At 33.0% G+C, this 26,879-nt stretch overlaps 1 protein-coding gene across 2 annotated transcripts; it reads right to left on the bottom strand.

Annotated features, from left to right (window-relative positions):
* Positions 1-12,657: 12,657 nt before the first annotated feature.
* On the bottom strand, positions 12,658-26,564 carry LOC110037312 (serine/arginine-rich SC35-like splicing factor SCL30). 2 transcript variants are annotated; one of them, XM_020741923.1, is made up of 9 exons: positions 26,462-26,564; positions 24,818-24,967; positions 24,611-24,688; positions 23,518-23,682; positions 23,373-23,413; positions 14,504-14,582; positions 14,112-14,435; positions 13,573-13,694; positions 12,658-12,980 (listed from the first exon to the last, which is right to left on the bottom strand). In XM_020741923.1, exons 2-8 carry the CDS (start codon positions 24,958-24,960, stop codon positions 13,613-13,615), a joined length of 912 nt encoding a protein of 303 aa, XP_020597582.1. In that variant the 5' UTR covers positions 24,961-24,967; positions 26,462-26,564; the 3' UTR covers positions 12,658-12,980; positions 13,573-13,612. The 2 variants fall into 2 exon arrangements, with proteins under 2 accessions (XP_020597582.1, XP_020597583.1); XM_020741924.1 differs by having other exon boundaries at positions 13,609-13,694.
* Positions 26,565-26,879: the final 315 nt, after the last annotated feature.

Below are 26,879 nucleotides of genomic sequence, written 5' to 3'. Positions count from 1 at the left end.
TTGATTAGAAAATTTTAGAATTTTTTATTGGTCAATCTGATGTATTTTTAATTTTAGAACTAATTTTGTTGAAGATTGGAAATGATTTGAAGTCTTTTTGAAGGAGTATTAGTCAAATTGTTATTTTATCTCTAGTGATTATGGTTTTCGCAAAAGGTGCTCAAATGGGGTTGAAATTGAGCACAAAAGGACTGCTTTGAAAGATTTTGATAATATGAACACAATGGTGAAGAAAATTTTTAAAAATAATGACCCGTTGAAAAATTTTTACGTAAGACAAGTTTCATGCTAGGTAATCTAAGTGCACAACTTTACATAAAAAAATTTCAATGGATCATCACATTGGCATGAATGATATTTATTAGTAATAATAAACCTCATACAACTTTTAAAATAAGGTTCCAAGCCTTAAAATAATCTCGGGAGAGAAAACAAAAAATCTTAAGGTTCAGTCAAGATTGAGCTCAAGTGAAGTCTAACCAAGCTTCAATCAATAGAAAATAGGGTTATGTTGGGTTGTCTGTACTGGAGATATTATATTTTTCATTATTTCATTCAATGCAGATTGTGGATATGTATTGCTATATTTGTTGATTATTAGTGTATGTTGTAAAATTTATTATTTAGTTGTATGTTTGCAAATATGTGAAATATCATTTGTTCTAATAATTCTTTTTTTGTTCATTTTTTAGTTTTCTAATTGATTAGCAAATAATTTTTCAACCGATAATTGAACAGCTAAAATCTCACTATGGTATTCAAATGATACATTTAATGGCTGAATTTTGTGATTACTATGGTATTCAAAGAATACCTAACCGATAACATGTATTATGAGGCATATAAGAAAAAAAAATTTCAAACTTAAGGCTTGAGTTAATATTATAAACTTATAGAAGAAGAGTTTTGTATGGGCTGAAAGAAAACTATGATGCTTCTATTTTAGCTTTTAGTACTGAATTATCTTATGGATTTAAATTCTTATTCAAATACAAACGGTATCTAGTGAACAAAGGAATTAATACGATCAAGTCAATAGCTTAGTCACGCTTCTATAAGAAAAAGGTTTTCATTTCATGACCATAAATTTATGCATAATGAATAACATATTAAACTTTAGAAGCAAACATTAATGAATGTATAAAAATAAGGAACAGGTTCTTCATTCATATTTCAGTCTTGAATAATGGAAGCAAAAAGGACAAGGAAAATAAAGATATGAATGGCACAAGAATCAGGTGCCATGCATGTAAATTCCCCCCCAAAAATAAGATAGTAATTAAGGATTTAAAAGAAGAGCATTTATTATTAGAGACAAGTTTTCTCTGATGGCTACGTAATGTGTGTTAAACCTATATTAAAATATAATTTGAGATTTTTCAAATCATTTGAGGGGAATAAAAATTAGAAGGTGCATTTACATTATATACTTTCTCAATTCCTATGTATTTACATTTCTAATATATAAAATTTACTTTAGACATTTCATATCACATAAAAGATATCACCATTTTAGCTTTTAAAAAGTGAAATACAACTTTTCAAGCATAGATAAGGTTCCATGCAAGTAAAAATTGAAGTTTAGGTGTTAGATATTGTATATCAAAAATGTGTCAGCACAAATATAAAAGAGATCTGATGGTTGACAGAGAAGATAACGTGGCTGTCCGGGACCTTCCAAAGATAGTTCAAGGGCCCATATATACTCAGTCAGCTCCTGTTGGCCAATAGAAAAATAGTTCCAAGACGGACATAACTCGGTCGTCCTCTCAAAGTGTTATTGTGACAAAACTCACACGGACAAGTCTACCGGCAACGCTTGACCAGGTCGGGTGAATGATGAAAACTACTCGGATCTAAAGCAATCGGTCAGTCCACCCACGACCATCTCAAGCTCCCGGCTCTGTCCGACCGAATGCCATCTCTAGCTTTCAGCCCTATAATTATGTATTGACTAAAAAAACCTCTGTTGTACCTACTTTACTATGGGTGCAGAATTTAACCTAACCCCCATTTCTATAAATAGAGGTTCATTTCGTGACTAAAGGTTACACAATTTTACCATTCATTACAAAGCACTATCTCTACTTTTTTTGCTTCTTTTCATGCTCTATTCTTTAGACGTGTATCCCGGACAATTTTAGATTCAACATCTTAAAAGGTGCGTTGAGAGTGGAATCATTCCATCAACAGCAAAAGGAATATAATGATCACAAAGAGAAGAGAGTCGTCAGAGAGAAGTAGCCAATGCAGAACAAGCTAGAGAAGACAGGGAAAAGTTTTTACAATGAGGAATGCAAGAGTTAAAGACCTAAATAATGGATCATGTGCTCAGCTAGATTGTAGAATTCTTGAGGGTCATCATGGCCACAAAAGAAGATTGGACCTCAAGGGATAGAAAGCTCCTCAGAAGGTTGTGCAAGCGCACAATGGTAGGAGGTTGAACTACTATCCTGAGAGGTTCGGTGACTCACAATACCATGATAGCACTGGATCTACACAAGTGTCGAGGTAGCATTTCAGGTGAAGTGAGGCTCCACATCAGCCAAAGAATCTCTTCTCCCTCTATATCTAAGAGGATGAATACTTGGAGAAGTTTAAGCACCTAGGGTTGGAGGCATATCAAGGTTTGTTTGATCCTAATGATCACATCTCCTATTTCAAATCCGCGATGTTTCTGCTAAAAGTTTCAGACGCATTCATGTGTTGCTTTTTTTTCACCACCCTGACATCATCAATCCCGAAGTGGTTCAACTCACTTCTAGTTGTAAGTATCGATAGCTTTTCAAACTTCCATAGAATTTACTTGGAGCAATTTGCAAGCTCTAGTTTACTAAAAAAGAGTGTGTAGTCCTTATGGCAGTTGAATCAAGAACCAAACAAGAGTCTGTGCTCCTACATCCTATAATTCAAGAGGGATATACTGAAGGTCCTCTAAACCAACATGGAGTAGGCCGCCCTGAAGCTGGGCCTAAGGTTTTATAGGTTTCGTTATGACCTCAAATTTTAAACCATAAGATTTGTCCAAACGGCTTGAAATGGCCAACAATCACATCATCATTGAGGAGATAATTCCCCAGCTGAAGCTAACATCGGGTCCAAAAGAGTGCCCCCACCAAGTAGAGATTAGAAACCTAGAAAGGATCCCAAACCATCTGTCCTATTGAGGTATGAAGATGGCTGAATAGCTCGAGACAACCGGGGTCCAACCGACACAATAATCAGGAGGTCAAATGAGGAGCTGGGACCAGCTGTTGGCTCATAATTATGAGAGACCGACATAACATTATGAACAACCATTTGATGATTTTAAGGGACCCTGAGCCACTTCAATGAGATTATCGATAGCAGAGATTGTGGATGACCTCCATGATATAGAGTACTTCAAGCATGTAACACTAATGAGGTTCGTAGCCTTTCTTCAGAATACGAGAATGTACTGTAAGTACCACTGAGACCATGACCATAATGCGGAAGAATGCAGGCATCTACAAAACCAAATCAAGGATCTTATCAGGGTTGAAAAGTTGAAGGAGTTCGTAACGCTAGAGGCATAGGAAGGCCCTGATAATAGAATCCTTGACGGACCCCTCCAAACAAGTATTGACCATATCACTAGGAAAATCTTAGCTAACTTTGGATGGCCAGTCTTCCCGCCGAGTCTCCTAGAAGAGGTCTAGATTGGAAGATCTATGTAATGCCAAGTCAATCCATTGGAGGGGATACTACCTTCCCATCACATGAACCAGTGATGATTTGCCCCACTGAGGAAACCCCAACAATGTTGTTATCATTCTAATGGGGATAATAAACAACTTCCAATTTGGGAGCATCCATATTGACATTGACCATTCAGTGAGCATTCTATTCAAGTTAATGTTTCATAAGATTAAACTTTTGGTAATAACCATTATACAGCTTTTCAGGGGAGGAAGGTGGATCTAAGCATTATTCCACTAGTTGTTACATGGAGGAGGGCAAGAAGCAGTTCACAAAAATAGAGGACTTCTTGATAGTGGACTCACATTTTACCTACAACACTATCTTCGGTGGCCCGCTGTTGAACTGCTTTAACACCGTAGTATCCTCCTACCACGCTATGGTCAAGTTCCCAAGAGATGGAGAGGTGATCATCATCTGATTAGATCTGGAGTTGTTTAATGAGGAAATCTTAGATTTACTTGTCAATGATAGCGAGTTCGGAAATGTTTCTTAATAAGTGAAAACTTTCATGCATGGCATAGAGATCAATTGGTCCAAACACTTTGAGATCATCATGACGTCTTCACTTGGACTACTAAAGTGATGTAGGGAATATCGGCGATATCACATACCACCGACTAACCATGGGTACCGTTGTTCAACTGATAAAGTAGAAGATCAATAACTAAGCATTTGCACAGATCGAGCCCATCAAAGAGGTGGTGTTGAAGTGAAAGGATGCAGGCTACATCCTGGAGGTGCAGTACCCCATTTGGATCTCAAATGTCCTCATCGTCTAGAAGACCAGTGAAAAGTGGTGAATGTGCATATTCTTCATGAGCCTGAATGTCACCTACCTGAAAGACTGCTACCCTCTATCGATGATTAACACCCAAGTGGATTTAGTTGTGGGCCATTCCGTGATGAGTTTCATGAATTCCTTCTCAAGATATCACTAGATAAAGATGCACTCAGCCAACACTAAGAAGTCTACTTTTATAACTGCTGAAGGTGTTTTTTTTTTAATGTAATGCCCGTTGGGCTTATGCACCCTGAGGGAATATACCAGTACTTGATGGATGTAATTTTTATTAATAAAAAAGAAATGAAATTAAATTCTGTGTGGATAATGTCCTTGTGAAAAAATGGATGATTGAACAATAAATAAAAGATCTAAAAGAAACATTCCAAACTCTTAAAAAATATAATATGAAGCTAAACACTCTAAAATGTATGTTTAGAGCCTCTAATGACAAGTTCCTAGGTTACCACCTGATCCTCTAAGGCATAAAAGCAAACCAGGATAAAATCAAAGCATTGATTTATATGATGGCCCCAAAATATACCTAAGAGGTGCAGAGGCTAATAGACTGAATTGCACCCCTTACCCTGTCCATTTTAAGGTCGAGTGATAAGTGTGAAGTATTCTTTAGGACACTATGAAAATACGAAAGCTTCGAGTGGATGGCTGAGTGCCAATAAATCTTCTAAAACTTAAAGGACTCTCTAGCTTCACCACTGCTCCTCCAAAGCCCAAAGCTGAATGAAGAACTCTTATTTTATTTGAGAGTGGGTGCTGAAGAGGAGTTAGGAAAGTAATTATCAATCTACTACACTAGCAGCATTCTATGAAGAGCGGATGTCAGATATCTAATTACGAAGAAACTAACCTTTTTTTTATTGTCTAGGCTACAGGTTGCAACTGTACTTTCAAACACCTCTGTTTGGGTGATTTTGGATCACCCACAGAAGTGGGTTCTTACCCAGCCAAAACATTCTGGTAGACAACTTACGTAGGCGACAAAGTTGAGCAATTTTGACATCACGTACATTTCTTAGGCAGCTATCAAAGCGCAGGCAATCACAAATTTCATGACAGATTTTTTAGAGATGGAAAAAATAAGCAAAAAACGCCCAACTAATTGATATAAGTGGCTCCTATATTTAGATGGTGCATCAAACCAATCTAGAGTAGGATTAGGGTTGGCTTTGAGCATTCCACCATAAGAACACTTGTATCACTCAATGGCTTTGGAGTTCTAGGTAGCAAATGACCAAATAAAGTATGAAGCACCGATTGTCGGATTGTATCTTGCCTATAAAATGGACATCAATTTTTAGCTGTATAAATAGATTAGTTGTTGGTAGTAAGTCAAATAGGTGGAGCATTTGAGGCTAGAGATAGTGTGATGATCAAATACCTTAATAAGGCCAAGGCAGGGATCTGGAAGTTCATGAAATTCAATATTGAATATATCTGCAGAGAAGAAAATCAGGTGGCCGACCTACTGTCTAGATGTATTCGTCTAGGGAATGAGTCAACATAAAAAAGCAGGCGGTTGGTCATTGAAAAATTAAAGGTGATGGTGGTGGCAATTAAAGAAAGCAAAAGCTGAGCGAATCCTTATGTTAGATACTTGAAGATGAGAGAAATAACAAAAGAGATCACAGATCCCAAGAGATTCAAATTCAAAACTGCTCAATACTTATTGATAGAAGGAACTCTCCTCCAAAAATGGACAACGTTGTTGTACCTGAGATATATAGAAGAAAGCGCGGCAGAAGATATTCTTTAGGAAATTCATTCCGGGGAGTGTGGGAGTCACTTAGAAGGAAAGACATTAGCACCTCAAGTCTAGCAACATGGATATTTCTGGCCGACATTGTTGAAAAACATTGACCTCAAAGTTATGTTGTCTACTGTTACTTCTAGATATTGGAATATGGACAAATCCTGATCCTCAATCATTTCAGCATAAGCCTTTGTGGACTCAGACAGAGCCTTCAACTTCAAATTATCCTGAAAGATGAGTCAGATGGAGATACCACATCCTTTATTTTTTAAGAAGATCACAAACTTTGATTGTTATTCTTTATTTTTTCTCTCAAGCGGAGTCATGAGGATGATGAGAGAATCACATACATGTCTCTATTTACCTTAAACCTGAAAAAGTGGTAGAAGAGCTCAATGGACTAGGGAAGCTTCAACCTCTAAAGAAACAAGATGAAAGTCATAATGATTGCCACAGAGATTGGCATCACTTGCGCTTAAACAATGTTTGAAGTGATTGCAGATGGATTGGAGCCCTTGGTAGAGCAGTAGCTACAATCCAAATTTGAACTGCACTATGTAAATGATCAGACTCTCCCCAAATGTGCTTGATGCTCTCTCAATTTTATCTGTAAGCCAAAGAACTGTCGAATTGCCAAATACAAATGAAATCTGAAGAACTTTTATTTGTTTTATAGTTATCACAGATGCTACACTATAGAGGTTCATACCAAAGAGCTAAGAAGAATATTTGGGTGCCATGGCCGGCAAGTAGGGTTCTTCTAAGCCCACCGACCCTACTTACAGTACACCACAAAAGTCAAAATGATGTAAGGGCATGAGGATCTTTTTTAAGTATTGAACTGTGGGAATGAAGTCATATCATACATAAATTACGATACACAAAATTTAAAAATGTTATTTAAGCAAAATATTTATATTTACATGTGAATCCATCTAGTTACAACCAAGCAACTGGAAAGGAAATCCCTAATAAAACCATCAGCTGCTACCTCAGCTGGGTCATAACCAAGCTAAGACAGTTGCCTATACACTAACTACCCTCCTAACCTAAATCTATCTACTCTTTTGTTTTTAGCCTGAAGCCGAGAGATCGAAACAGCCTCCAAGATCGAAGACACTTCAACCGAAGCGCCCCCACTTCATCTTGAAGGATAGATTTCCGAGCATGCATCGTAACAAGTTCATCCTCCCATTTTTTTCAACCGAGCATCTCGAAGATGAGCACAATCAGCCTCTTGAATCAGTTGATTCTCTGCCTCACGAAGTTAAAGCTTAGTCAAGTGAAACAGCCCCAACGTATCGACTACCTCAGCTAGGTCAACTATTGTGCAGGCCACGTCATCCTTAGGTGGTCCTCCCAAATGTCTCTAACCCTCAGCAAATCCCAAATTAAAAGCAACATCATGCTCCATGGGAAGCAGGATGCAGCAATAAAGAAACACTACAATAAACTTGAATGTTTTTTTACTTTTACTTTATAAATAGACTAATAAATATATTAAAGTGTAATTTCAAATGACTTTGGTCTCCGGAAAATTATATAAAATATTGTATAAGAATAGTAATAAGGCTACCTAAATTATTATAAGATCAAATTTGACACGTGATAATCAAATAACATTTTTAGATTCATTATAAGTTTGACTTACAACTCTTCTTTAAAAAAATATAGAGCAATGCATCCTATTTTATAATAAATTTATTTATTTGGGCATGTATGTATAAAAGCAAAAAATATATTAGTTGGCTTGTTTTTCTAGTGCAATTAATTCATGCTTGCATAATTGGGCTTTTTGGTGTAAAACATATACATGTAAAATTTATAGAAATCTTATTTATCTTTATGAAGCATGAAAGTTGAAAAGGCTTTTTGGTGTAAGATATATAATTGTTGCCTTGTCTCAATTTCTTTGTAGAATGGATTCAATGAAAATAATGCTATCTTAATATATTGATAATTTTCACCTTTCATTTTAATATATATTGATTTTCTAGTTATTATATACAATTAGTACTATCATATTTTGTATTCATGAATTATTTTGTTTTATGCGGCACTTTCAATATCAATGTGTTATCAAATATTGTGATAGGAAATGATGGTTTGATTGATCATATAGTGCATGTGCATTTATTTGAACTCATAAAAGCTTGAATAATATGTATTTATAAAAAAAAGGTATAACAGCTTGAAAAAATAAATTATGATACAAGTAAAAAAGGCTTGAATAAATATATGAACAAAATCATGAACGTATGGCCAGGCAAAAGGGATTGACTATGCAATGTGGAACACTTAAGAGATATAAGAGCCTTAGAAAAATTTATGTAATATCTTTGAAATGTTATTTATTTTATAATTTTATTATGATAAAATGAACATTTAATAATGTGAGTTGTATACTGTGATTCATGATAAATGCATTTAACCATAGTTCTAAAAAGTTTGAATCGTGGTTGAATTAGATGAAAAAAATTATTAAATTTATTAAATTATGACCTAAATGACCTAATAATGATGCCACAGTAATAAAAAAAAAATAGAAGTATAGTTAAGAAAACATATATAGATGGCCCGAGGATATTAGATGAGCCTCTCGAACAACCTCATATGCTTAAGAACTTCATTCCTCACATAGGTGGGATTGAACCCGTGACCCCAGAGGTCTTACAAACTCTGCCAATCTAAAAATATAGACAATACATATGTTATATATTTTTCGGCTAAAATCTCTGTATATATATATATATATATATATATAAAGTTAAATGTTGTATGACCTTAATCGTAAGCCAACCCAAACAATCAATTCAAACTTTCTACTTGGGAAATCATTTCTAACCAAAAATCTTAGAAATCTCCTTCTTTGTACACACTTCACTTCCTAATTATTTTTGTTAGACTCAAATCATTTAAATCACATTCAAAAGCAAAAATATTAGCACTTTAATCAATTCCTAACAAAATCTAAATCCTAAAACCTGCAAATTTAAACAAAAAAATTCTTTTTTCGAGCAAGAAAAAGTAAAGATAATTTTAATTAAATCCGTTTCCAAACTAGACATCAGAACCCCCAAAATCATAATAACACTAACAATAATTTGATAATGATAGATGTAGAAAATGATAAACTATAATAAGAAGAAAAAAAAATATATTTGAAATCATATAAACTAGTGTCATCCAAAATTTATAAAATTTTTCAAAAAATATATAATCAAATTTTGTTCATCCTTTAAGTAACTAAACTATATCAATTTAAAAAATAGAATCTTCATCTTCTCAAGAACTTACATTTTAGCGATAGAGGGGATGGCTCCACTAAAGAGGTTTGCGTGGGGGAGGGAGGGGGGGAAATAGGTAGCCCTACAGAATTTGAATGCAAGTATGGAAGCTTCTCAGTAGAAATCGTGGCTGAAGATGTTCAAGAATGAGAGGCATATTCAAAGGAATTTAGGAATAGTGTTTGTTTTTGGCATAATTAAGTTGTTCCAAGTTTATAAATTTTATTCTAACAAATAAATTCTAGCCACTAGCATACAGATTAATTATGATTAATTGGTCAAATTTTGAGCTGAATAATTTCCTAGATTTATGATCAAGTCAATTTTTCAAAAAATTCGATTCAATTATTTTATATTTTTTCAATGTATAACCAAATGGTCATCAGACTAGCCATATGGTTGATTCACAATCAAATCAGTTCAACTGGATTAACAAATCCAATTTTCAAGTCTTTGCTTTTAACATTAAAGTTTATACTAATACACTTTGTTTAATTAAATATCATTTGACATAGTAATATAATATATTTATTATAACTTTTTATCATTTCTATTACATAACTTTATTTAAATATAATATTTTTCTTATTATTTCCGGTGTGGTGATTACTTGTCAAATACATTACCTTTGTTCTTATGAATTTGTTACTATTATATGCTTTGTGTAATCTATTGAAATGTCGATGCTGGCCTCTTTTCGGGATAGAGAGCTATGTATCATGATTATTATATATATTTTTGTAGTTATAAAGTTTTATTATATGAATTAATTAAATATTAGAATTTTTTTGCAAAACAATGTTTTTTATACATAGCATCCAATACTTACTCCTAAACTTAGATTTTTTACATGGTAAGCACATTTTCCTATGTATAAAAAGGTGGAAATAGTGTAATCCACTTTTTCATACGTAGGTTATGATGCTTTTCATGTAAAAATCAAAGTTTTATTGTGAGATAGGCAAATGCATTAAAATTGGATGCTATCTATGTAAATTTTCCTTTTTTATAATATATTTGTAGCTCTTTTACTATTATAAATGATAGATACAAAAAAATTCTTTATAATGTATTTGGCATGATATAACATATTCTAATATAAGAGTTGTATCATTCAAACTTAGAAAAGGCCTTTGCAACATAAATTTAATGAGGATAATTACTAGTCCAAATCAAGAGTTTACATCAAAACTTAGAAGCAAGGATTTAAAATCTTCATATGAAGATTAAAATAATTAATTTTCTTCTTAAACGAATCTCTCCTAGAGCCCACAAGGAGTTATCATTAGTATATCAAGTCAATTACATAAGCAAAGTGGCCATTAATAAGTTGACCAATGTCAATATTTTCCACTTAATTTCAATGGTTTTAACCTTGATTTCACTCAATTTGTATGCTCCACAAATATTCTCAAAAATTAAGAAATTGAAGATTAGATTAATCAGATAAATTGTCATTACAAGCATCATGAAAAAGTAAAAAATAAAATCAATAAGAAGATTTTTCTATTTTTATGGATATTTTCATAATTTTAGGACAATATAGTATTGCTGTTGTTGTAGTTGTTTATATTGTATCTAAATGCAAATTTATGTTATAAATAGAATTATATATATATAGTTTTTAGCTAAATTACTTAGATAATAATAACATATAACAGGGCAGGATCAGTGATTTACCTCTCCAACATTCATCTCATCTTTTCAATCAATGTGGATAAAGAGTCTAACAAAACATAAAATAACTTAGGTTTGCATTACTTACATGTCTGAAAAGAATGAGAATTTCTCACCTAATTCCCAAATTGTGAGCTTAGGCCTTAATTGCCACCTAGGCCGACTTAACTACATATTGGCTCTAGCAAATATATGAATTATTAGAGGTGAATTTATAAAGTGATAATGCAATCATTATGGGTTTACAAGTTCTCAATGACCTATTCAACGATCACACTCTCCTATGACCTTCATCCTCCAACGGTTCAAAGGGAAGAATGTCGTGTAATGCTAACTATTATTCAAAATTTGTATAAGGATTAAAAAAATAAAAATAATAATAATTTGCATCATTAAAACAACTCTCATGTAATAAGAAATTCATTCTTCTTCATCATCGATCACTAAATGATATCCTCATTCAACCAGCTTCCCATTTGCCTATAATTAAACAATAATTATGCAGGTGAGCATAAGACTTTGTAGGTAATACACTAACATATCAGGCATTCAATAGAAAAGAAAATCAATATATACTTGATTATGACGAAATGTGTTGAAAAATCAAATACTGGCAAAAGAACAGATTGAAGATGGACAAAATGTGGTGTAAAATCTATTCATTAGTTGAAGGGGCTCTGACTTGCATACTACCCAATTCATATTTATTTACGTATCTAGCATGTAACTTTATTTTTTATATTTATAACACAAAAATCTTTTACATCAAATCAAAAAACCACTATTTTGACCTTTGAAATATATCCTTTCAAGCATAGATAAAGTGACATTTATAAAAAAAAAATTGAGATTAAAGTATTAGATATGTAAATACATAGGAATTGAGTATATGCAAGTAAATCTTCCTTGGTTAAATTGCATTTTTACACATTGGCCGGAGCTACAGAATTAGAATATGACATCAGATCAATTTCAAGCTCAAATAAACAGCAGGCCAAATAAAATGTGATTGGGGATTGAGATTATTTGTTAAAAGCAAAGCTCAGTTCAAATTTAACAAGTTGGACTAAAGCTCAACTGTAGTACAAATAAAAAAGAAAGAAAAAACTCGGGTAGAGCCATTTTCATGAGCATTTCAGAATACTTAAATAAGATATACTCAAAAAAACGGCACATGCTCTATCAAAAGCCTGGACAATAAATAATAGGGGAATTTACATACATACCGCTTAATTCTTATGAATTTAAATATCTAACAGCTAAATTTTACTTTTTACATTTACAGATAACTTAAAAAAGTAAAACATACCATTTTAAGCATAGGTAAAGTGGTCTGTATGTAAAAGTTGAAGTTTAGGTCTCGGACATGAAAAATACATAAAAATTGAGTGTTAAGAAAGTAAATCTTCCGAAATAATAAACAATTTTGCTCATGTTGTTCACATAAATCAAAATATTATATATCTGAGAGAACAAAAGAAGACACTCTTCAGAACAGTAATCATAATCCCCTTTTTTTTCTGGAGCATTCTCATAAGTGCATTAAAGCAAGACATTATATGGCCAATTTCAAAAGTCAGTGCATTAATTTCTCACAAAGATGCTCAGAGAAGAGCTCGCTACAATTCCACAATAAGGTCTCAAGGCTAAAGTTTGCAAAAGAAGCAGATAAAGTGTTATTTCATGATAAAAAAAAGGACGAAAACTGTTCTTAATCTCCAAAGTTTAGAGCTCCAGTGAACTGCGGATCAAAACAAAGTAAAAAAAAGAAACAGGTTACGGTCTCCAATAAAAAATAAAAAAGATTACAATACACAATAAATTAAGTTAACCACCATCCAGATTCCCTATAGTTTGGCCAAATTAATCATCAAGGGGCAGCTTGGGATGGCTTTTAATTTTTGTTCTCTATTTTTTTTTTGTTTTTCATTTTCTATGTTTTAATCTAAAACAAACATGTTTGATTGTTTGATTAAGATATAATTGCTTTTTAAAACACTCATAACACCCAAAAATTATTTTGAGTATTTTCAAAAATAAATTTATTTGATTTTAGAAATAAAAAATAAAAACAAATTGAAAACACATTAAGCAAATATACTTTTAAAAACAAAGGAAAAAACAAAAACAAATTTGATCCCAAACAAGCCCTAAATATTTCTCATCCCAATTTTTTTTTAAAAAAAAATTCCCAAAAAAAAAAAAAAAAAAACATACATATCATTCAATTTATTAAAACAAGTGTAATGATTTTATGAACTCAAGGGACCTAATCGTTAAACTTTACAGCTAAACCAAATAATCTACAGAAGGAAGATTTGAATGCAATTAACCTGAGATAATGTTAGTCCAATAGTGCTATATTACACCTGTTTAGCGATTGTGCCCAGGAGATACGTCAATAGATCTAGATCTTGAACCAGAAGCTGAATATGAGGGGCGCCTTGGTTCCTTGCTGCACAATGAAAGCTTGAATGAGACATCTCAGTTTTCAACGATATCGCCCGAGGAAAGTGTAAAATTGGCCTCCTAACTTTTTTTAGATATCCATTTTAATCCTAGAATCTACAAGTGTCAATTTAGTCCCCCAGACTCTTTTAAAGGGGGCTAAAATAATCCTTCTAGGGACAATTTCAGCCCACATTAAAAAATCTGAGGATTAATTTAGCATTTTTATAGACTTTGGGACTAAGATGACCCTATGTAAATAGTAAGTGAACCATTTTGAAAGTTTACTAGACATTTTCCATATCCAACATATGGAAGCTATCAACGATCTATATGCTCTACAAATCATTCTGAAGATTAACTGAGGATGCAAACATCAGATTTAATAAGAATTTTTGTTGCCAAAGGTCATGATAAAACTCACTCATAATCATAAGGAGCTCCATTCCTACCAACAGTATCACCCCTTGGTGAGTAAGATCGGTGCCTTCGATCCTCACTGTGTCCCCCTCGATAGTCTAAAGGGGATCTTGAGTGTCGTGCCAGCTTTCCTCTCAGTGAAGCTGAGAGGTTGTCGTGATCAACCTGCTTTCTATTACCATCACCGTGTTTTGGAGAGTACGATCTACGGCTTTGCTTTTCATTGCGTCCTTGAGACGGGTATCCCCTAGGGGATCTTGAATGAGCTGATTGCCTTCTCGGTGATGGAGAATGGTCATCCCTGTGCTTTGGTGCAGGAGAGTATGATCTGCAGCACAAAAAAAACTCTCATTTGCAAACTTCAAAATGCAAATTCTCTAATTTTGCACAACTGACCTCGACCAATGTCGCATCCTTGGGTTAGATGGGCGGCGTGGAGACTGTGATCGAGAAACTGAACGAGATCGTGAGCGCCCTAATGTAGAACGAAAAGCTCATGAAAAAGACGTGAATAAAAAAGCAATGCTTTCTAAGAAATAAGATGGAAAGGAGGAAAACAAACAACAAAATTATTATAGAAATTCAGCCGCAGGGATCACAGGATTGACATTTAATAGTATGCTGGATGAATCTAAATGCAAGAAAAAAAAAAGTAAACTAAACAAAGAAAGCCATGCGATGTTAAAACCAAAAGAAAACTTAAACAAGCTACCACTTCAAGAAAATAATCCATCGGATGGAAACAGAATGCTGTCATACCAAGTGGGGAAACATTGAAATCTCAATAGATGAAGGACAGCCAAAAGTAGACTGTTTTGGATCTAAAAGCAAAATTACCCGAATATTTTATGCAGTAAAAATAAAATGAGGAATGTTACAAATTTTGTTAAGCATTAGGAAGCTTAGAGTTCTTGAATTTTTGTATGTCCGCCCGCTGTATGCCATGCTGCATGGCAAATGGGGAGTGGAGAAGAGATGGTAGAGGAGGTACTGATGGGGTTTGTAATCTCATTACTAAGTTTTATTAAATTAAAACGTAGGAAATGTGGAAAAAGAGCAGGTCAACTACTTCCCCCACATCAGATATAGAAAGAGAAAGGAAGGAACATCACGCTCATTCAGAATTTCAGAACTTCAAGAACCACAAACTATTATATGAAAAACATTTTGAGATTGCACAACCACCATCACCAGACTATTCAAACTACAGTGAGGAAATGGTTTCTAGCAAAATAGCAAATAATAGAGAAGTCCAACGATCCTCCTCCCTCAGCCTCTTCCACTCAAAAAAGGAGGATTTTTTAATTATTTGGCCGTAAATTAAAGAGATAATTAGAATTAGAGTTTCACCTTTCTCAAATTTTAGGTTTAAAAATTCAATTCTCTTACAAATTCTCGCCTAAACTCAACAAGAAAGGGTAGTGGAATATCTCTATACTTCAAACCGCTCCACTTTAAAGACAGAAGTGTCTGAGTGAGCTCAACAGCAACTCTTCCAAACAACCACCAGTTTTGCTAAATCAAGCTCGGCACTATGCTGGTCTCCACCACATCTCTCTCTCTCTCTCTCTCTCTCTCTCTCTCACACACACACACACTCTCTCTCACTCTCACATGTAACCTATGGCATTGTGTCCCAAAAATGGTATAGCTTGACATGTATGTTCATGTTGGTATGGCTCGAGGTTGTGGATGAAAAATAATATAATTTTTCTTTTTTTCCATCAAAATTATCAAATCGCCAAGCACAAGGTGCATTTGTCTTCCATCTGCAAGGTCCATTTTTCTCCAATAAGCAAAATGTAAAGCAAAGCAGACCTTTTAATGAATAGAGCACATTGTATATCAAATATAAATATAATATGTGCATACAGAGTCATATAATTACCTAAATTTAAAACACATCAAGTAATAATTTTCCGCAAATTTGTAGCCAACCAATAGCAGATAAAAGATAAAAAGATATACAATATAAGAAATGAAACAATACTAAAAAGTCAAAAAATACTCATAAGATCGAGAGACAAGCTAGAGACCGAGAAATGGGCAACATGAAGAGATAGGTTGTGTGAAGATGAGACCGAGAGAGCTTTCACGAGAAGAAACTTGTGATTGAAAAATTATTAACAATAACAAAAATGACCGGTGAATAACATATAAGAACACCAACGAGGGAAAAGGTATAAAGAGGATAGACACCAAGAAGCAATTGGCTGCTAGATAGAGATTGTTAGACGAAGGTAACATCAAGTACTAATTTACACCAAATATAATGATAGATTTAAAAAAAGTGATTTGTAGCTATCCCAAATCAAAAAAAATAAACATATATAGAATAAAATGATGAAACATGCTTATGAAGTTAAAAAAGCTCATGAGAATGAGAAGAGATAAGAGAGACGGAAGCAATATGAAGCAAGTGAGTGGGTGCAGATGAGACACAATGAGCATCCTTGAAATGAAGCTTGTGAGTGGGAAGGAGCTATAAACAATAAGAAAAACCACCGAGAAACGCGTAGGAAAATGAGAAAGTAAGAAATTGTGAAGAGAAGCACCACCAAGAAGCAACTAGCTCCACAGTGAGAAGTATGAACTTATAAACAATTGACTACAACTATGAAAAGTAGTGAGGAAAACTGAATGTCTTGCTATAACTGATGTGACAAATGTTAAACCAAACCATGAATATATTATGAGCCAGTCAACAGGCAACACGACCAACGCACGCTTTTAGCAGGCAAACAATGTGCAAAGGCAATGCATCACTTTGCTACTACAGTGTACTTTAATGAAAGTTTTCCATCTAATAATATCTCGACAACTTCATATTATTACAACTAGACCAAAAATGGCCAATCTGAAAATTAGGAAACACATAATTTTACCACTTGCAAAGTGATGCTTTCTATTTCTATCAAATAATACATATATAATATTATTTTTTGACGTCAATAGTTTAATTGCTGCATCAATTCACCCACCTCTCTTTCTCTAAGTGCATTACTTGATGGATAAAGCAACCTCTCAGAGAAGTGAAGTAACAAAAGATGCCCTTATTGCTCATCATTGTCTCTAGATAGCAAAAGTTATCTCAGTGAATTCTATATTCAATTACCTATATAAAGGAGCGTTAGACTACATTTCTGTCAACCTCAAGAATCTAAATTTTAAGTTTGTTAATTATCTATGAATCTGCCATGAACTTTTTGTTTTAGATGATGCTTTCCATACGCTTTAAATTTTCTACTATAGTCATAAAATAGTACAAAGCTGAGTTCCATTACTATTTTAGTAATATAAAATTTGTACCATTGCACACTTTCATTTTTTTATTTAAATTTTATTTACAAAATTAAGAATTGGATGCAAACATCAAGATAATGTAAGGCATGAGATGTTAACAAAAAAGACATGAAAAACTACACTATCTTTGAATCTACTGTGCATAAAAGATTACTTTTATTTATCATAATTTTTTATTTCTCACATCAGGTTACCTTGAATATAATTCTAAGATAGCATTTGTATGTATTGACACACACACGTGACCATTACAGGAACTTGAAACCAAACAGAAGTGATGTGAAAAAATTGTGGAAAAACACCCGTAGAGAATCTTGTTTTAATATATAGTGAACAAACGTAAACTCATGATCAATTTGCATCCAAGGATCCCAACAAATGGTGACAACCATAATTTAAAAAAAGTAAAAAATAAAAAATGCATAAAATAAAATAGAAAAATTTGTCCCAAAAATATGCCTCCACTGCCTCTAATCTCACACTCTCACTCAATCTATCACACAACCAACTTAAATGGAAAAAATAAAGAATTAAACACCAAAGTAGCAAATCTATGTAGAATAAAGATAAGGGTAAAAATTACAGGAATATATATCTATATATATATCATATATATATAATGTGGATAGGTGCAGGCTCATAACCACGTCAGTGTGTAATGTTTGGTTTACTTCACAATACTACAGTGCATAATTTAGTTCTCGGCAATTCAATATAAGACAAAAAAAAATCAGGATGCACAAAATCAAAAAAATATTTGCTGCATATTACAAAACTTTAAACGTTCCTCAGAAAATATAGAAACCTAAGATATAAAGAAGTACAAAAAAAGTAACAAACCAGGAAAAAAAACAGATGGGGTACAAAGCATGGAGCCATGTAGGTTCTATAAAAAAAAGTAGGGTGTGTTTTTAAGGCATTGATAGGGCATGTGATATGCCCAAGTCCAGCACGTGTGGTAAGTGCTGGAGTGGAAAGAGAGAGGAGTGGGGCAGTCCAATACTCGAGAGAGAGATGATTACAATCCTCTACATCATAATTCTCCCTTGGACCTCTATATATAAAGAGGATTTTGCATCTACGGAAATAATAAAAAGCAAATAAATTTTAAGCCAATCATAACAAATCAATTATTGATCATCCAAGCCTGAAGATAAAATAATAATAATTACTTGTTTATTATATAATCAATCCTAATACGACATGTGCCAGCAGGTTCAAATAAAACAAGTGATGAGTGATGACATCTCAAATGATTATAGACAAAAGTAGCCCAAAGGGAATAAAATAAAATACAATTTGTAATATTGTGATGTACAGTGCTCTGGACAATCAATTAGTGCAGGGAATGCAAATAAAATGGTAAAATACACTACCGCAAGACTATTAAGTGAAGTAATGTTTAAGATGTTTAAGAAATTACAAGTGATGTGCCCAGATGAAAAAGAATGTTAAAAATAGCTGTCAAAAATAAAAATTCATTCCTTGTTGTTATAAAAACCAGAAAAATAAAAACTAGTTTGGACTATGGAATTGCCCTCATTAATCTAATTAAATGAATCCATTGCAGGTATTTTACAAGAACTATTAAAACTAATTAAAATAGAATTCAGAAAACCATGAAATTTGACCAAAAGAATAAAGTTTCAAAACTATTTATAGCTAGGTATGGAATTGGCTCATTAACCAATAAATACCATTTTTTTTATAACGAGGTATGGAATTATCCAGGTAAAAAAAGCTTAGATTTGATGTTGATATACATCCAGTCATTAAACTTGACAGATCAAATCAAATAAATTCAATTTTGGACAGTGCAGGCGAAGGGTGATACCTATGACATAAAACAATTGTGATGAAAATAGACAAAAGTTAGGTCAAAACAAACACCCTAAGTGAAACACCACAGCTTATTCCAAACAAGGTGAAAAGTAAGCTAGGGAGAGCTAGACCTTAAGTGGTGTGTAACAAGTTGTCCAGATTACAATAAAACAAAATGTTATTCGGATTATGGTAAAAAATAAAAAGAGTGTTTATCCGGGACTAAAATCTAAAATTCGATTTACTGCATGAAAGTTGAGAACTTTGAATGAGAAGACAAGAATAGGACACAATAAGAAGAAGAAAAACTATCACTATTTTACACGAAATTAAATGGAAAGAAACCCAATGATTTTGGGAAGGCTATTGTATTTTAGACGGATTAACAAAAAGAATAGATTGAGTTAGCAGTGAATAAATAGTTTTAAGCTAAATATCAATGAGGAAATAATGAATGTGGTTAGTGCTTATGCTCTTCAAATTGGATAAGAATATGGTTTAAAATATTAATTTTGAGATGGGAGAAATGAACTACTACAATGAATGTCTGTTGAAGATTGGATTAAGGAATTAGTGGATAAAAAGTTGCAAGACAAAATGGTTAGACTGATGAACTGCTAGCAGTAATTAGGTCATTATTATTAAGATAATTGACAATGCGAAAATTATGAATACAGTTAAGAGTCTAAGCTTCTCAAGTTGGAACAGAACGCTAAGAAAATCAATTTAAATAAAAGATTGATGAACTACTACAACATATAACTATTGAATAAAGATTAACTGTTCCAGGTGATTTACATGGGAATATATATATATATATATATATATATATCTCTCTGTGTGTGTGTGTGTGTACGCGCGCGCTAGTAGGGTGACAAGTTGATAGGCAGCTGCATTGTTAGTCGTTAAGACCCCTTTGACCAGGGTTCAATCCCTACGGGGACAACTAACACACATATGGGGAGCGGTATTTCCAAATACCACTCTTTTTTAATATACATATATATATATAAGAGATAGCTTGAGCATGAAAAAGACGGTTAAAATTAAGATATATAAGTTGAGAATATTAAAATTAACCAAAAACTTTAAGATTACTGTTCCATTGAAAATATTAGAATATAAATTTAAAAAAAAAATCTAGCATTGATAAAGAGCCAATGTGAAGATAGAGGGTGCAACAAGTCTTAAAAAAAATGTGCTTCTAAAAATTGGAAAATTTTGAATATTGTTCTGTTTGTAATGATTATAAGCTACAAGTCTTATAAACTGAGTGATAAGTGAAGCAAAAGCTATAACTTTTCTGATTTGTATGTTACATTGGTATTATAGCAAGAGAAAAGAAATATATAGAATATCTAATATAAAAGATAAAGAACTCCAGGGATTTTGATCAAGCCAAATGAATTAAAAGTGAAAACGATATGATCTTGATTAAAGATGAAAACATTAAAGGATGAAAATATTAGATTGAGAAATTGCTAGATGAGCGTTAAGAAAAAAGAATTAGTTTGAAAGAGGACAACATACAAAATAACAAGGCATATCACAGAGTGATCTATAAAAGTAAAATGGGACTAGCTCAAAAAAAGATGCATAAATAAAATTTTTAGGCCCATGTGAGATACCAATTTAAGATTCGGAGAATTTTGAAGGATATTGAAGTGATTTGATCAACAAATCTTTTCAAAAAAATTATAAAGACTATAACAGCATGCCAAATAATAGAAGAATAACCATGTGTGTTAAATATAGAGGAATCAAACTTATGAATCATGCAATTAGGTTCAAGGAAGTAAGCTTAAGGAATTATAGTTTTTAAGGACCAATTTTCTTTCATGCATGAAGGATCTGATATGATAGCAATTTCCATGTAAAAAATTAGATGGAAAATTAACACATATAAAAATGATATTCGCATGATTTTTATCAACCTTGGAGAAAATGAGTGATCATGTAACATGGAAATTCATTTGATGTGCATTAAGACATAAATGTGTATTTCAAAAATTATTAAATATATTAACATTATAAAAGATATGTATGATGGAACAATGACAAATATTAAGTAATTATAGGTTGACCCTCAAGAGTTTCTAACTATCAAAAGTTTTATATCAAGGATCATCATGGATCTTTTATATTTTGTATTTGGCTTAGAGATATTTACAAAGGATATTCAAAGCAAAGTGCCATGGTGCATACTTTTTAAATATAATATAGCTCTAATTAGAGAGGGAGATACTAAAATAGGTGAAAATTTAAAATTGCGAGGAAATTCTTGAAAGATGGAAGTTTCATAATTACTTTAACCAAGACTAAATAGGTGAAAATTTAAAAAAGGGAGGAAACTCTTGAAAGATGGAAGTCTCATAATTACTTTAACCAAGGCTAAATATAAGACATGTAAGTTAAACTTATGATATTGGAAATTATCATTCAATATTATCACAAGTTAAGATGATACCTAGGTGTGATGACTGATGAGTTTAGGTATCATAAATCTAATATACAGAAGAATGAAGACATTAATGATTATATAACTTCTACAGTTAAGCTTGAATGGTTAACATGGAGCAGCGCATCAACATTTCGGTAAATAAGAGAATAATATAGAGGTTTAAGGGTAAACTTCATAAAATCGGTAATTATGCTAGCAATATTATCTGGATTTGAATATTAGGCGATCAAAAATTCATTAGTATATAAACAATGCATGGCACAAATGAGAATGCCAAGCTAGATGAATGCAAAATTATAAAGGATAAATTAAAGATGATTATATAAGAGAAAATAATTGGAGTTACATCCTATTAAAGATAAGCTGAAAATATTAGTTTTCGAGGATTAGAAAGAAAGGCAGAAAATGCCCCTTAGACAAGTTGATAATATTAGTTTTAGACGATAAGAAAGGAAAATGGGCATAAATAATGTTACATCGACAAAATGTTAGAAATTGCAAAAAAGGTCATGATAAATCCTATCAAAAAAAAGGTAATGACACACCTTAAATAACACTCCATAGAAACAAATGAAAAATCAAAATTCATAAGACTGCGCAAAAATAGTTGGTATAATAAGACAAATGACAATGATAAATCCTATCAAAGAGTTCACCAATGCTGCTTTCAAGTGACTTCGGAAATACAAAGCAATTTGTTCCTTTTCCTCATGGAACTAGATGTGTTAAGTTGAGTTGATATATCTGATTCAGGTTCAACCAAAAATAACTCGCCATGTACAATTAACCTGAACCAACCTTTTTATTAAATGGTTCAAAAATTTCAACTAGAAACCAACTCGACAATAAAAAACATCTAGTCTGTCACGAGTTAGGATGCACCCAAAATAAAATGACCACAATTATCCAAAATGGACACAATAACTTAGAAATAAAAGCAAAAATTAAAAAATTTATGAGTTTTTCATTAAAAAAATCAAATAGTTAAGTCATTTTATGGGTTGACTCAAACCCTGCCAAATCTTTTTCGAGCCATTTGAGTTGACACAAACATAATTTGAATCTTAAATGTGTTAAATCAAACCTGTTTTTTTGTGTCGGCTCCAATAATGACATGCTTAAATTGGGCTTACTCATACTCATCTTTTTTTGCATAACCATATTACTTCTTAAACAAATAACTGGCTATCCTAACTCCCTCAATAATGTTGATCTTGTCGGTTTGTTAAGTATCTAATTAACCCAACCAAATAATAATCATTTTGCAAAAGTTAAGTGCCAAAGTCAATGAATAGATAAATCACAAAACCCTAAAATGGATTAGGTATTGTACTTTCCTTTTCTGGTTATGCTTATTAAGTATGCCCCCTCAATGGATAAGAATGAGATTATACCAATAACAGGTCTTCAAAAAATAAGAAATTTAATACTAATCGGACAAATGAAAACGTTTGTTTCATGTAGCAATGACAGTACAACAATGATGAGTTCGACGAAGCTTTCAATGTTTTACTGAAAAAAACTAAACACAACAAAAAAAAAAATTTAAATCGATAGACATTTCTTTCTTCAGCTTGTACATTAAACTGCAAAAACATGTACAAAATAACTAAATTCAAGTAATGTTTCGTAAAGTAGTATTAAGGATTTCAGGAAATAGAAATAAGAACAAATGGTTACCATAATATGAAGAGCGGCCACCATCATAGCCACTACTTGCCCTGAGTAGTACGTAAGAAAAGGCTTATTCTATAGCATCAAATTGAAAAAAATCCAAAAAATCAATCAATAAATAAAGTACAATAAGATTTATAAGATTTATTACCTGGCCCTAGTTCTTCTCCTCATTTCTTCAGGCCTCTTCCTTGTTTCTGAAGCAACAACAACAGCAATTTCCCTACCGCCAAAGATTTGTCGATTCATGTGATATTGTGCCTCAGCAGCATCATATGGATCAACAAACTGCACAAAAGCAAAGCCCCGTGGCTCCCTGCATTGGTTTCACATTTCATCATGTTTAACAACTTTGTGAAGCATAACACAAACAGCAAGCCATTTGCTGTAATAGCAACAATGCATGCTATGTTTACCGTCAATAAACATCACTTAATATGTCTCCCTATAGATCTTGATGAAGAACAAAGTATGGCATATAGCTTCCATCAAATGGGCAGCCAAGGTGTCTTAAAAGAATGTTTTGCAGTCCCCCTTAGTATCCATTCTTTCATCATTAGTCGCACACAGCAACATCAAACAATGCAAATCACTTCAAAATCTTCACAGGTTTGCACACTCATGGAAAAACTTGAAAACAACAATTCTTCAACTTTCTTCTCATGCAAATCAACTTCAATTGGTCACCGTGCTATCTTCTCTTTCACAAACTTATATGATGTGGACTTACTATTGCCTTCAAAGAAGAACTCCCTTTGTTTCAACATGACTTTAAACTCTTGATCAAATGATTAAAATTAAGCAATACTAAACAGTGGTCTTCATCAAATGCAGGGCTTGTGTTTACTTCAAACCATAACACCCCTGAGAACCAGTTCAACAAACAACTCACAATATAAAACTAAAAATTGAAGAGAGGAGAGAGAAGGAGGATAAAGCTACAAGCATCTGTCCAATTCAACCAATGTCTTTAACTAGATAAGAAAATGAGATTAAATATTCAGAATTTTGGCATAGTGAGATAGAGCAAATTTATATGAAGGGTGATTATAATTATCAAGTAGATCACTCCAAGGAAACAATAGAAAACCACTCATTTTCACAAATGAAAAGCATTTAGCACATGAAAAGTGGATAAGAAATGTCATAGTCAAACCACATGTCAAAAACATGTAAAAAAAAAGGGAACACATACATTAGATATGCATATAGTAATGTACAGTCATTCTACATTGAAAGCTCACCCAGAATAATAATCCTTTGGTATGTAGACATCCCTTATTGGACCAAATCTTTCAAATGGAACACGAAGTTCTTCAGTTCTGTAAAATAAAGCAAAAACATGAGCATATCTAATAACAACTTGCCACAAGATGAGAATGGAAAAGTTTTCTACCATGGAATAGCTAAACTTGTTCAGAATCTTATGCTAATTCTCAATAAATATTTACCTGCAATTCAGTGGTATATTTCGAACTAAAAGACTCCCCTGTATTTGATCCTTGCGACCACCATATCCTCTCCTAGGACTTCTTCCTCTGCCACCATATCCCCTTCTTGGAGGGCTATAGTAACCAGGACTGTACCTCCTCATAATAGATCTATACAAGGGTATATTGCAAAATTAAAGCCCCAATTTACACTATCATATACAAAAGCATTCTTATTAATAGAGCTCCATTTTAAGAGAAGTTTGAGGCTATATCGTCTGCTGTCCAATGAAAAACAACATCACCAGAAGAAAAAAAAACATTCTTATAATCTGATTAACACCATTTTTTTAAGTGTTGACAGCGGGAACATATTGCATGCATCCGCTTTCCAGGCATCTTATGCTCCCAAACAAATCTAATAAAAAAAGATTTTTTAATGCTTGCCTTCATGTGTCAAGTTAAATACAAGAACGGTGGGACATGGTGGGCTACACACATTTTAATATGATTTTCCATTGTACAGATGGGGAAAAAAATGTGCTTTTTTTTTAAAACAGCCAGATACGCAGCTAGGGATAGAGCAAAAGTGACCGAATGAACTAGACGGAAACCAAGGGCATGAGGCTCCAAAGGTCACCGACCCAAGCTCCCCAACACTCTCAAAGCGCCCCAGAGTCACACATCCGACCTCTCAAATTTACTCACATAAGGAGCAAATGGGCACTGACCCGTTCCAAAGAACCCTAGCTTAAAGGAAGCTCGCTATTACAAGAATTAAATTCAAATGGCACATGCCTAGACTAGAGGATTCAAACTGGAAGATACAAGCTTAGTTCAAAGGGCGCTCATCAAACCTAAAAGAAAATCACTTGGGGCTCCATAGGAATCAGCCTACATAAGAATGGCAACTTCTCCAGTTGGCAAGACCTCCAAGATAACAATTCATGTGTATTGCCATCATTGTGTCCACATATCGGTAATGGATATTCATTAATCTATTATTTAGATCAAAATATAACCTTTAATGTAGCACTTAAAAATTTATAAATATTGGAGCAAAGGATCATATGGAAGGTACATTTAACACTGTATTTTCTAAAAAAGCAATAAAATCTCACAAAATTTCTCTTTCTGCATAGTTATCTTCATCTACTTTTTCCTTGCTGCCTTACGTAATGAGTTTAGGTATTACCACTCACAGATTTAGATCCAACACATATCTTTTCAGGAGGTCTTCAATCAGCAGATTGGTAATGACACAAATCTCAAATAAAGGGCTTATAGAGTGATGAGATTTATCTCGTAAGAAAAAATGTTATTGTTTAACAATCCAATAGGCTGTGACATAACTATAACGTGAAAGGCAGGGTGGATGATAAAAAAATTAAAAAAAAAAAAAATAAAAGAGTACTCTCGGATCAATATTGCAATCCAACAACGAAAACAAAGGGAACACACACACACAGAGACACAAAACAGAGATCAAGCACCATGAAGAAGAAAATATTGATATGGAGAAGAAATAGAGAATCTGTTTTAAATCGATATACAGAGAAACAAACAAGGAAAACTGTTATAGTCGAGGTCTATAGAAGATCAACTCGACGATCGCCTGGATATGAAGAGAAGATATGTAACTTCTATCGTATATCGATCACTAACCTTCGAGGAGAACAAGCACCCAGCCGACTGCCGAACAAGAGGGCTCACACGGATGCTAAGATACGAAAACTTCTCAAAAGCCCTAGACGGATTTAGCCGGCCAAAAGCGATGGATTGAAATTGGTTATAACCCATCGTACTGTCGCGAGCCGATGCAAGCACGGACCGGCTAAAAATCATTACACCCGACCGAGTCAGAATGAAGGCTAAGTGTATTGATGCACCCAAAAATTTTTATTTACAAAACTAGGACTTCTATCACTTTCTTGACCTATTGTGCAGATGTCATGGTCAAATCATGAGAATTTAATAAAATTAAAAATTACAAGTTATGATTTTTTTCTAAATTTTTACATTTTAGTGAAAATTTTAAAGTAGATGAAAGTTGGTGTTAATTTTATTAATAAAATTGTGATGG

The sequence above is a fragment of the Phalaenopsis equestris genome, unplaced genomic scaffold (assembly GCF_001263595.1).
Source record: "Phalaenopsis equestris unplaced genomic scaffold, ASM126359v1 Scaffold218640, whole genome shotgun sequence".
Lineage (NCBI taxonomy): Eukaryota > Viridiplantae > Streptophyta > Magnoliopsida > Asparagales > Orchidaceae > Phalaenopsis > Phalaenopsis equestris.
The sequence above is the reverse complement of the archived record's forward strand: the minus strand, read 5'-3'. Positions and strand labels throughout refer to the sequence as shown.